Source organism: Diorhabda sublineata, chromosome Y (genome assembly GCF_026230105.1).
Source record: "Diorhabda sublineata isolate icDioSubl1.1 chromosome Y, icDioSubl1.1, whole genome shotgun sequence".
NCBI classification, from domain to species: Eukaryota; Metazoa; Arthropoda; class Insecta; order Coleoptera; family Chrysomelidae; genus Diorhabda; species Diorhabda sublineata.
Window position 1 is genome coordinate 782,083 of NC_079486.1, and position 13,111 is coordinate 795,193.

At 33.9% G+C, this 13,111-nt stretch overlaps 2 protein-coding genes across 2 annotated transcripts; both read left to right on the forward strand.

Annotated features, from left to right (window-relative positions):
* Positions 1-879: 879 nt before the first annotated feature.
* Positions 880-3,386, forward strand: LOC130451980 (uncharacterized). The gene is made up of 3 exons (XM_056791338.1): positions 880-1,290; positions 1,437-1,870; positions 2,120-3,386. Exons 1-3 carry the CDS (start codon positions 880-882, stop codon positions 3,384-3,386), a joined length of 2,112 nt encoding a protein of 703 aa, XP_056647316.1.
* A 76-nt stretch (positions 3,387-3,462) lies between these two features.
* On the forward strand, positions 3,463-5,070 carry LOC130451981 (uncharacterized). The gene is made up of 2 exons (XM_056791339.1): positions 3,463-4,086; positions 4,147-5,070. The coding sequence occupies exons 1-2, from the start codon at positions 3,463-3,465 to the stop codon at positions 5,068-5,070; spliced, it is 1,548 nt and encodes a 515-aa protein (XP_056647317.1).
* Positions 5,071-13,111: the final 8,041 nt, after the last annotated feature.

Genomic DNA, 13,111 nt, shown 5'->3' on the forward strand with positions numbered 1-13,111 from the left:
AGCTACTTTCTCAGGAAAAAATGAGTATGCAATCTATCATTTTCATATGTGGTCATAGGAAAATATATTTTACTATATTGTAAATACACTATCATCATTTTTTTTATAACTTCGGAGAAAGCATGCTCGTTGACTAGCAATATTTGTTAGTACTATTAATTAAGTATTATTACTCCATGAAACTAAAATTAAAAACATGACAAGACTCAAAACTGAATTTGAATGAATAACCTAATAAAATTATGAATTATTCCATACTTGATATTATATATTCCATACTTGACTATCGAGCCATAATCCTCTGGTATTGGAACATTCTTATTTACTGAGTTTGAGGCTGTTTAACCATTTAATGTATATATTTAAATTATGTTGAGTGCGCTACTGAACTTGGCACATGCGCCTACCTAGAGTAACCGGGCTTGCGCCGAAAAAGACAAACATAATATCATCAAGGAGCCACGAGGCCAACAGCGCTTTTTGCTCAGGCTCACAAAGCATTTTGTACAATAAAGTGAAAATCGAAACAAATCGTTTTATTGTGTGCTTCTCACATTGTATACAGTCCACTTTAAAACATTTTCAATCAAGATATCCAACCATTTTGGTCCTTCGAGCCGGATTTAGTGTAAAAGCAGCGGCAACAGTTCACGCTGATTCAACAATTCAAGACAGTACTTACAACAATCAGACAATCACAGGCTGAAAAGTGTAGTGCAAATCATTTATTCTTCCAAACCGTAAGTTTGTTCCATTTTATCATCTGCATGCATAGGGATTTCAAATCGTTAAAATCGATATTATTTCATTCTGAATCTCTATAAGTATTTTACTGCAAACTAGTTCATTTCATTTAGCCGGTTCTCACAAAACATCACAATGTTAGCAGGAGAAAATGAAGTAAATGTGTCAAAAGTAGATCAATCGAAATCGGACAAATCCGATATTTTGCTAGAGTTAAAAGAGCAACGTGATGTAGTTATCGAAAAGCTGAGTAGGTTTATAAATTTCATTAAACGAGCCAACGAATCCGATTTATTAGAATTAGAATCACGTCTAGACCACGTATCGAGTATTTTCAACCATTTCGAACAAGTTCAGTCACGAATAGAATCGCTAGAAAAGTGTACAACTAATTCAGAATATCGTGAAACATTCGAAAACAGCTTCTTCAAAGCACAAGCCAGCGCTAAAAATAAAATTGTAGAGTTTCACAGCAACATACAAGCCAGAATAACAGCTAGTCATAATGTAGCTAGTCAAAATAATTTGTTCAACAATAGTGTTACTGTAAATTCAAAAATTACACTGCCACCAATTGACTTACCTATCTTTGATGGCGATAAAAAAAATGGGTATTTTTCATTCAAAGATTTCAGGCATTAGTTGACCAGAATCAGCGGTTATCTCAAGTAGAAAAGTTGTATTATTTACAGGGCCGACTTAGGGGTGAGGCAGAAAAATTAATTCAGCAACTTGAGTTGACAGATGAGAATTATTTAGTAGCTTTACGTATATTGCGAGAACGATTTGAAAACAAAAAAATTATTATAGACAAACATGTAGAAGAATTATTTAACATGCCAGTAATTACTAAGGAATCACCTCCGTTTTTAAGAAATTTAATTGACACATTCAAACAACTAATTACTTCACTAAAAGCTCTAGGTGAACCAACTGATTCGTGGGATCGCCTATTAAATCAACTATTAAAAATTAAACTAGACGCACGCACTAGGGAACGTTGGCATGAACATTTACATTTACAAAATAAAAGAGAACCTCCACCATTGTCAGAATTTCTCGACTTTTTAGTAAATCGTTGTGAATATTTAGAAAGCAAAGAAAAAACTGATAATCAGCAAACCATGTTAAAATCTAACTATTATAATCACACGCACAAAAATGCAAATAACAGTATACAAACAAACAAAATTAATTCTAAATATCCGTCACGGGGTGAAGGTCAAACAATCACATGTGCCGTCACGTAGGCGCAATGCGCTTATTGCAAAGATCAAGATCATTACATTTATTCATGTAAAAAATTCCTTAAGTTACCAAGTTCAACGCGACAAAACGAGGTATTTAAACTAAAATTATGCTTTAATTGTCTCAGAGGTGATCATAGGTCAGATTCTTGCACTCGTGGAACCTGCAAGGTTTGTCAAAAGAAACATAACACACTAATTCATCGAGACAATATTCAACATCATGATACACAAAACCAACTAGCTAAACATGACAACATTCAAACACAAAATCACAGCAATCCTTCATTAGCCACAAACACACATTTGGCAATTGAAAATAAACAAAACACAGCCGCACCTCGAGAAACTATCCAACTCTCATCAATCACACATCATCTAAATAATAAAAAACAAAATGTTCTTCTTAGTACAGCGGCTGTATTCCTCAAAGACAAATCAGGCAATTTAACCAAAGCACGTGCATTGTTAGACTCGGGTTCTCAATCAAATCTAATAACCTCTGACCTTGCGCGAAAATTAAATATCGGTACTACCAAAATAAACTTACCAGTGATCGGTGTTAATCAGGTTACTACTAATATCACAGAGCAATTAAATATTGATATAATTTCAAGAGAAAACAATTCTTTTCAACAAAATGCTACATTTTTAGTTATAAACCAAATAGCGGGTAATATTCCAAACTTCAAAATCGATTGTCAACATTTAAATATACCGAAACACATTACTCTTGCGGATCCTGAATTCGATAAATCCGCCAAACTGGATATTCTCTTAGGCGCAGGTGTCTTTTGGGATATTTTAGCGGATGGGCAATTTAAGCTCGGCGACGGTAAACCGATACTTCAGAAAACATTATTTGGATGGGTCATATCGGGACCCATATATCAAAATTGTTCAATTCAAAATAACAGTAGTATTACCATATCATGTAATTTAATCACAACTACGCTTGAAAACGCAATTGAGAAATTTTGGAAAATCGAGGAATACCAAGACGATAACAAAACCAAACGGACGATCGAAGAAAAACAATGCGAAGAACATTTCCTAAAAACAATTCAGCGGACCGAAACTGGCAGATTTCGTGCAACGTTGCCAGTTCGCGAAGGTGTAGGCGATTTGGGGAATTCGAAGATGAATGCGATTAAAAGGTTTCACAAATTAGAAAGTAAACTGATCAATGACACAGTCATACGTCAACAATATTCGGAGTTCATGAGGGAATATGACAAACTCGGGCACATGACCAAGGTGCCGACGTGGGCAACGGAAGTGGATGGAAAGGGAGTTTTTTACCTACCACATCATGGTGTCGTGAAGGATAGGCAACCACTAAACTACGAGTGGTGGAGCATCCGCCAAAACAGGAAACGGTATTTCATTGAATGATACGCTCATGGTGGGTCCTTTAATACAGGAAGATCTTTTTGCTATCATCATTCGTTTTTCACAACACAATGTAGCAATGGTAGCGGACATAGAGAAGATGTACCGGCAGGTGGAAATTGTAGAAGAGCAGTGTGATTTACAGCGAATTATGTGGCGTTCTGATCCAAACCTGCCTCTAGAAGTCTACACATTAAACACCGTAACATACGGCACAGCTCCAGCTTCATTCATTGCTATACGATGCTTGCACCAACTCGCTTTAGAAAACAGTAAAAAGTACCCAGTAGCATCACAAGTAATAACTCGCGATTTTTATGTTGATGACCTCATCACTGGTACAGACACCATTGAAAATGCACAAATTTTGAGGCAAAACATCACCAACATTTTAGAAAGTGGATCCTTTCCTCTTCGGAAGTGGAATACTAACAAACCGAACATTTTCAACGATATTAACAACATTTCAGATCTACCAGATCATTATCTATCAACCGATGACCAATCAAAAGCTTTAGGGCTTGTCTGGAACTCTCAATCAGACACGCTACATATCAGCACAGATTCAATACAAATTGAAAATAACAATTTCACAAAACGCGGAATACTCTCCGTAATTGCTCAGTTATTCGATTCATTGGGCTTGGTCGGTCCAGTAATTGTTAAAGCCAAAGTTATCATGCAAAAACTTTGGCAGCACAAAGTAGATTGAGATCAAATTGCTCCTTCACCAATAATTTCAGAGTTTATTCATTTACAAAAGGAATTACCTATTTTGGCTACAATTAAAATTCCTAGACAAATAACAGTTCCCAAAGCCAATGTTATTGAAATTCACACTTTCAGCGATGCACCTACTATCGCGTATGGTGCGTGTTCATACCTACGAACTGTAGATAACTCCGGACAATGCTCTGTACGTTTAATTTGTGCTAAATCAAGAGTATTACCCTTAAAGGTTGTCACGTTGCCACGCTTGGAGCTAAACGCAGCTTTATTAGCAACGAATCTGACAGCTAAGCTCATGGAGGCTTTTACTTGTCGTATATCTAACATTTTTTATTATACTGATTCGACCATCGTTTTATCGTGGTTAAATACGGAACCCGCACTTTTAAAAACATTTGTAGCAAACCGCGTAGCGGACATGCAAAGAAAATTCAAAATCGAAAATTGGCAACATGTAAAATCCGAACAAAACGCGGCTGACATCATCTCGATGGGATCACTACCCAGTCAGCTGCTGGAATGCGACATGTGGTGGAACGGGCCATTCTTTCTAAGCAATCATAATCAACCGGTAACGAATAATAATTTTTTACCACTCAATGAATTACCAGAGGTAAAAAATTCCGCGTTAACACACAATGTAATTATAGCTGATAGTACGATATTCGAGAGATATTCTAATTTCGACAAATTAAACAGAGTCATAGCGTGGATTTTACAATTTAAAGGTAACACATTACGTGCAAAACATGATAGAATATACGGTACAAAACTCACAGTGCACGAATTAAAACTGACAAAACAAAGTATTATAAGGGCAACGCAATCAGTGTATTTTGCGGAAGAAATAAAATGTTTAATTAAAAATAAACTGCTAAACGCTCATTTAAAATTATTAACTTTAAACCCATTTATGGCGGTTAGGGGGGAGAATTGTCAATTCAAACTTTTCATTTGATAAAAAATTCCCTTACGTCCTACCTCATAATGGTCACGTCACGCGCCTCCTAATCGAAAGAGAGCATACATTATTATTACACGCTGGTGCTCAAGCAACTTTGGCCTCTTTCAGAAACAACTTTTGGCCATTGCGGGGTAAACAAATTGTCAAAAAGATTTTGCATCAATGTATAACTTGCTTTCGAGTAAAGCCTCGCTCTTACAATGAAAAAATGGGAAACGCTTCGCACAAGCTAGACCGTTTTTAAGCAGTGGCGTCGATTACGCGGGGCCATTTTCGGTCAAGGAAGTTAAGCACAGAAATAGAAAATGTATAAAGGCATATTTGTGTATTTTTATTTGCATGCCTACCGAGGCTGTGCATTTAGAGGTATCAACTGATTTAACTGTAAACTCGTTTCTAAACGCCCTCAAAAGATTTGTTTCACGGTGCGGTCTATGCAGTGATATATATTCTGACAATGGGGGATGTTTCGTTGGAGCAAACAATGATTTGCGATTGTTCCTAAAAACATTAGAACAAGACAATTCATTTTCTACATATTGTGACACACAAGGAATTCGGTGGCATTTTAACCCTACGAACAGCCCGCATATGGTTGGTTTGTGGGAATCGGCTGTGAAATCGGCCAAATATCATCTAAAAAGAGTGGTAGGTCAAAACTGCTCGTCTTTGGAAGATTTCACCACCCTATGCATTCAGATGGAGGCCACTCTTAATTCTAGACCTCTCATCCCATTAACCGATGATCCCAACGACCTTTGTCCTTTAACTCCGAGTCACTTTTTAATTGGCGACGTGTTGAAGGCCATACCTCAATCAAACGTTCAGCAAATACCAGTTAACAGGCTATCAACGTATCATACACTGGAGCAAATGTAAATCTCCGTACGAAGAATGGAATCATGAAGAGGGCGGTGTCAGAAATTTGCGTCCTACCCATAGACGTTTAAAAAATGTTTCTTAGTGATTGACATTTATTTTGACATTTTATTTTTAAGTTATTTGAAAACACATATAAATTTCATAATTTTTTATATTATTTTTCGTTTGAAAGTCGAGCCTTTGGAGGCCGGTATGTTTAACCATTTAATGTATATATTTAAATTATGTTGAGTGCGCTACTGAACTTGGCACATGCGCCTACCTAGAGTAACCGGGCTTGCGCCGAAGAAGACAGACATAAAATCATCAAGGAGCCACGAGGCCGAGAGCGCTTTTTGCTCAGGCTCACAAAGCATTTTGTACAATAAAGTGAAAATCGAAACAAATCGTTTTATTGTGTGCTTCTCACATTGTATACAGTCCACTTTAAAACATTTTCAATCAAGATATCCAACCAGAGGCCTCCCAATCTCCGGAATAATTTACAAACATTAAACATAAGGAAGTTTTTTTTCTAAAATTTTATTTTTGTCAAAAACTATTGTACCTTCTTACTCCTGCTACACCATTTGCTTTTAGGTGAGAAAGAGATTCTTCATGCTCTGAATATTCGCTCTCCAAGCTGATGTTGCTTGACTGCAATAAGTTTCTAAAAACATTGAGGTTAAAAATCTCTAAATATATAGATTCATAAACAAACCGTTTTTTAACTTCATAGTCTGGCACATATTCTGATCCAGAGCTTGAAAAGTCTTCAAAAAACCCTTCTTCTGAAGTACGTGACATATTATATCGCGTAAAACAGGCACCAACAGGCACAGACTTTGAACTTAACACATAAACGATTACTTGGTTGTCGCTTGGAACCCTATTATTCTTAATAATGACGTTGACTGTCGCTTGGAACTATATTGTAAATTAAATATTGGCGCCATCTTTGAGAATGGGCTCAAAGTTTGTATAGCAGACGATGCAGGTTTCTATGGATCTTATTTTCTTACAAAAATTAATTAATTTTTCTTATGGGAACAAAGTTCTAAGTTGATTTATCCTTATTTTGATATAAATGATGAAGGTGATCTATAGATCACTATAAATAAGAAAATTGTCAGTTTCAATATCATATTTTGATAAAAACTTAAAGAAGTCGAAACGTCAAAATTTATCTTTCTTTTAAAAACTATCAAAAACAAAAACTTGGGCATGTATATATTTAATTTAATATTTAACTTAACACACCCTCGAAACGAAAGCAATATTTCATCGATGGTACATCGATCACTAACTTTATAAACAAGTCGACTGTTTTTCAGGAATTTATGAAATATTTCAGAAATAGCTGAGGCTATGAGAAACTGTTTTCTTGCTTTTCAACTAGTGCCAAATAAAGATTTTGTATCTTCTTTATTCGATTTGTAAATTGATGTAAACAGCAAAACTCCAAGAAATGTACGCAGTTCATTTTCCGTTTTAATAATTTCTAATTTTTGCCACTCCAATTATGTTCCTTGTTTGCTGATAATGTAATTGATATTGAGTAAACCCTGGTAGCTTACATTCCACAACATTATAAAATGGTGGCCTTCCCACCCTTCTAGGTTCTTTTTAAGTCCATTTCTTTCCACTCTTGGGATGCTTGGAATGACATGCTGGAGGAACCACTTGAGCTCGAGTGGAATCAGATTCGTTACAGTCACTCGCGCCTTCTAACTAACTAAGATTTGGTGAGAAATCTGAATCATCTTCAGACTCCAAAAAAGAATGGCTTAGATGTTCATGAGAAAGACCTGGATCAGTTTGAGTACTCGTACCTGGACGTGGGGAATCTCGTAGTATGACCTCAGCAGGTTCACTTGTTAACTGGACTGAAGAATTCTCTTCTCCACTGTCACAAGGGTCTTGATCCTCTTCATTCTCACTTTCCTGTGAGAGCAGTCTCTGTATATCGGAGGAAAAGTTTGGGTTCGTAGTCCAAAATATTTGCTTGTCCATCTGCACAGACAAAAGTTAATAAATTTGATAAATTTTGACCTTTCTACAGAGGAGATATATTAACCCTATATTATATTATTTGATGTTTCAAATTTAGTTAAACGGTAGAATGTGCCTTTCACTAGCATACAAGATTGAATTTACATGACAGCGAGATGTGAACAGATGACACAGTCTCACCAACACACTCATAAAATTTCCCACATAGGTCTCACAAACCCACGTGTGGCGTTACGAAACAATTTCATAATCGAACCTAATTGAAAGATAAATGCCAAGTTATATAGATAGTTGCTTAGTTACTAGGTACTTTTTAAATAATTCATTATCTTCTAAACGTTACGCTAATAATAAAAAAAATTTATAACATATCTTTCAAATTTGTTCTATATAATTCATGATTCAGTAAAGTTAGTCGAAAATTGAAGCTGTTTGTCTGCTATAACGTGGTGTTAATAAACCAAGAGTTGATATTTGATATTGACAGCTGTTCAATTTTTGTTCATTCCAATCACTAGTTTTAACCATAAATTTCAACTTAATGTTATCCATAAATTAACCAATCATTATTGAACATCGCTCACTACAACATCTAGCCAATTAAAAACTACTCTTAATTAATTATTGTAAGTAAAAAAATTATTATTAAACATTTATATATATTTCTTGTATTTGACCATAATTTCAGTCCCAGACGATTCACAAGTTCGGAAAATATGTTTAATCTCCACGGGAAATAACTTTAATACATTTTCCGAGCTTTCGAATACTTATGTATTCATCGTCTGGGGAATAATTAGATTAAGATTATCGGTGGTTCTGAATTGTAATAATTATTGTAAATGATATTTAAAAATTTTACAAGAATTAAAAATCAAAACCACTGAAAATCTACTTTGGTGTTTCATTACCACGTTCCCAATAAGCAACCGCTCATAATATAGCTGGCTAAAACTTCGTTAAAATTCATGAAAATGGTTCTTACTAAATCACTATAAATATCAATATCTCAAAATAGAATGAGTGGCAGGTAATAAGACACTAACGGGCAAAGGGCACTTCAAGATACTTTAAGAACTCAGAGATGATTTAGCTCCATCCTTCTTATGTTGTTTTGCATTGCGTTGGTGTGTTAAACCCATATGGGTAACCACAAAGGATTTTCTTTTCAAGATTTATAATAATAAAAAAAACTCATACATATTGCTGTTGCTAAAAATAATGATTTTTGTTAGCCATAGCAGTTCGAAATATAGTAGCAATTAGTAATTTAGGAATTGAAAAAATAAGTTATACTAATGTAAATGTTTTATATGTACCAAGTGTTAAAAAACTGGAAATGTCAGATAGGAAAATATTATTTGAAATTGTTAAAACAATAAATAATGATGGAAAGCTGCTGTTTGTGTAAAGTAGAGAATTTGTGTGAAATAAAATTTTATATATTTTATAAATGGCACAAGCTTATTGGAAATTTTAAATAAACAAATGGTTGTGGCTTTATTAACATGCTTGATGTTGGGATCCAGATTGGATGTACGAGTATGTTTTGCTGTTAATTTTTACAGTAGGTTTCAAAATCAAGCTAAAGATAAGGTCATTTAAAACGTGTATTAAGGTATTTATAATCGATTCATGTAGGATTATAAAGTTTAGAAAAAATAATAAAGATTCGTTAGACTAAAAATGCGTCGTTGGATATCTTTTTAATTTTATTTTTGCAAGACTCTATGTTGAACAACCAAGAAGCAAGCACTAAAAAAGATAATTTGTAGTTGAAAAAACTCTTCTTGCATTTAGGTATTAATATTCGTAATATCAGCTTTTATAAGGTCATCAGCCTAAATTTCCCACAAGTATTTAATTAGCACCTAATGTTACGGATTAATTGATACCTGCTTAAGTATTGATCTAAATTTAAGAGATATTTGATTTTTAGATTCGTTATCTCACGGAAATTAACACGTTTATATGTCTATATGATAGACATGAGTGGCTAATGAACATCTATAAAAATAAACGCCATTAACAATTAACTAACCTCACCTACCCTATAAATTTCAACTTAATGGTATAATAGGGATTTTTGAAGTGACTCGAGAGTGTCAGAAAATTATATAGGGAGAATCCTTGCATCCTTTAATGTACCTCTACCATGTATTATGTTTCTGGTAACTATTAGATATTAATCTGACGATTAATTCAAGGGGGCTGGCCGTAACGAGCGGTTGAAAAAAATGATGACACAAACTCATAATATATTTTTGTATATGTAAAAAAGGTGACCTTGACATACTCCAGCGTGTCAGATTTTTATGCAGGAGAGTCAAGTTGATGTCATAGTCCTCCTGAATAATAATCTGACAATTATATGGAGGGATATCGCTAGTCTGACCATTTTGATGGAAATTTAGAAATAATATATCCGCATTTACGTGCAGAAATTGGATAATTTATTAATATAAAATTAAAAATAGATCATTACAATTTATAATAAATTACAAAACATTGAAATTTGATTCGTCATCTCGTGATTCTGTAACTAAAAATGGTTATGATACATTATAATGTTATATTTATGATGTGATAGTATAATATGGAAAAGAGAACGTACCTGAATCTAAAGTATCTCCTAAAATGTCAGGTGTTTTAACGATGTCTTCATACGCCTCAGGAAGTTGGTTTCCTAGAAACCAAGTTGGCTCCAATTTTCCATCCACATTTCTCCATCCATATTCTAGTGGTGACATTTCCGTAGGAATACGATTGTGAGCGTTTCTCCACATACAAGCAATATATTTCGTTCGCAATAAATGTTGCTGCTCCGATCGACATGATGGCAAATTACAAGTAATTCATTCATTTCGCATTCAGTGAAAAGGGTTGAGACGTATCATTTACTTTGTACGTTTTATTAAATACTTCCACCCCAGCGATATAAACGTCAGCTAGTTTTTTAAACCTGTACAAATGGCAGATGAACGATTCCACGGTGGAAGATAATACCTTAATATTATATGCTTCAGAGGCCAAGTTTCCAAATACTTCTTGTATATTTACAGATCCCATTAGAATCTGTAGAGGCCTTTTTTACCTCGTCTGTAAAAAGCTGGGCTGTAATCCCATCACGTTAGAGCATGTAGAGCTAGTAGTGCTTTTGATACAAATGGACCCAATTTCGTAAAAAGAGCGGAAATGTCGATATATCGGCGTGCATTCCCTACTCCGAGATCAATCCCGACTTTTACAGACGATTTCATATCTTCCATGATGGCTAACATAATAACCACGATATCTGTATCAGAGGTTCTGATGGTGACAGTAGACTCTTCTTCCATTTGACGAGCAAAAAATACAGCTTTTGTATCCGCTTCTAGATGATCGGGACATGAAATAAAAAAATAGTACAACACTAATCTAATGAAAGTGACCAAGAGAAATAGACTCACCGGTTCTAAGGAATCTTTCAAGCAAAAATAATGTTCGATATCTGGATCATCTTCCACCATAGCCAGCCACCATGGATAACCTTCGATATTCGCCCAGACGATGCTACCCGCGTTATATTTATATTTATTCTTCTTTAATTTAAAATATTACCGAGTATAATTTGATTTAAGCAGCTAAGCAATTACTAACTAATTAAACCATATGACAGGTATCGGGAAATGTAAAAGGCTTTTCTTGGGTGATGGGATGGTTAAAAAATGTTTTTAATGAATTTAAATTTGAAAAATCTGTCCCTACTTTCATGAATAAATTCGACGCATTCTCTTATTAAATTAGCCTTTTCACTACCACAAAGTCCTTGTAAAAAGAATTACCCAACAGGTCCCTTGCTTCTGGTAATTCATCAGTTTTAACATTTGTTCCAATGTCGACATATCCTGTAAATTTTTTTCCTTCATTCAATTCGTCTTATTATTGCAATTTCATCCCAAATCATTTCCCTATCACAAAATTCTTTTGGTTTTATAGCATTTAAAGCTTCTTTGCTTTAGCAATGCATAACTTAATATTACAGCAAAATATCCTTAACTCGAGAATCCTTTACTTCTGCTTTCAGCATTCTTTTCAAAATGAAGCAAAATAGTTATTAAAATACATTTCTTGATAATCGGTTTATAGAAAATCTATTATTTATGAGAAAATTGTTACTCAAAGAACTTACCAACAAGGTTTTTTCGGCATTTTCAATAATTAAAGATTTTTCTTTTAAAACTGATACCAGAGATTTTGAGGAATTTACTTAATATTTTTTCTTTGAAGAGCCACTGTATTTTTCAGAATACTCATATTTTTTTTGGCCTCTAGGGTGTATTGAAAACAGAACTGCTGAGATTTCCTGCAAAGTTTCCTGTTTTTTTGGAACCTAAATAACAATGACATTATAAGAACATTCTTCTGTTTGGTTAAAAGAGTTATTCACACTTTCAGAAGCACTTGAAAGTTTCAGATGAGTAAAATAATTAAATTTATGAAAATTGGATGAAGCATATCTTTCAGACTGATGTTTATTACAAAATCAGCAATAAGTATGCATTAACAACATTTTTCCATCAGACAATAAATACCTTTCAGATGTTGAGTCTAAACACTGCCAAGTACCCGGTTTAATAACTCCAAATTTAACATAACTTTTTTCCTGAAAACAACATTCTCTGTAAATATGCTAATTCTCGTATTAATTCCACATTCTTTTTCAAAAATATTTTTTCATGATTTTCTTCCATTGAAAATCGTCTCCTTTGAAATGAGAGTCACTAATATAAACTTCTGGTAAATCTTTTTCCTGTATTTATATATATATATATATATATATATATATATATATATATATATATATATATATATATATATATATATTATGGAGTGCAGAGAAGGAGTAACGTCTCTGGGATAAAAAATGTGAGCTGATTTTTGATGGGTAAATAGGTGGCGCTGATTATAGAGGGTATTCGCTTGAATTTTACGCGCTGATTTGAAAATAACTGTATAGTAATGCTTTAAATAATGCACCGTGATAATGAAATTAGTAGTATTAAAATAAATAAAATAATTAAACGATTAACAAAACAGAATCTCGTTAAATTATTTAGCTATTTATTTGGTTTAGATAATGCATATATTCTAATATGAAAAAAAGTAGAATCATGTAACA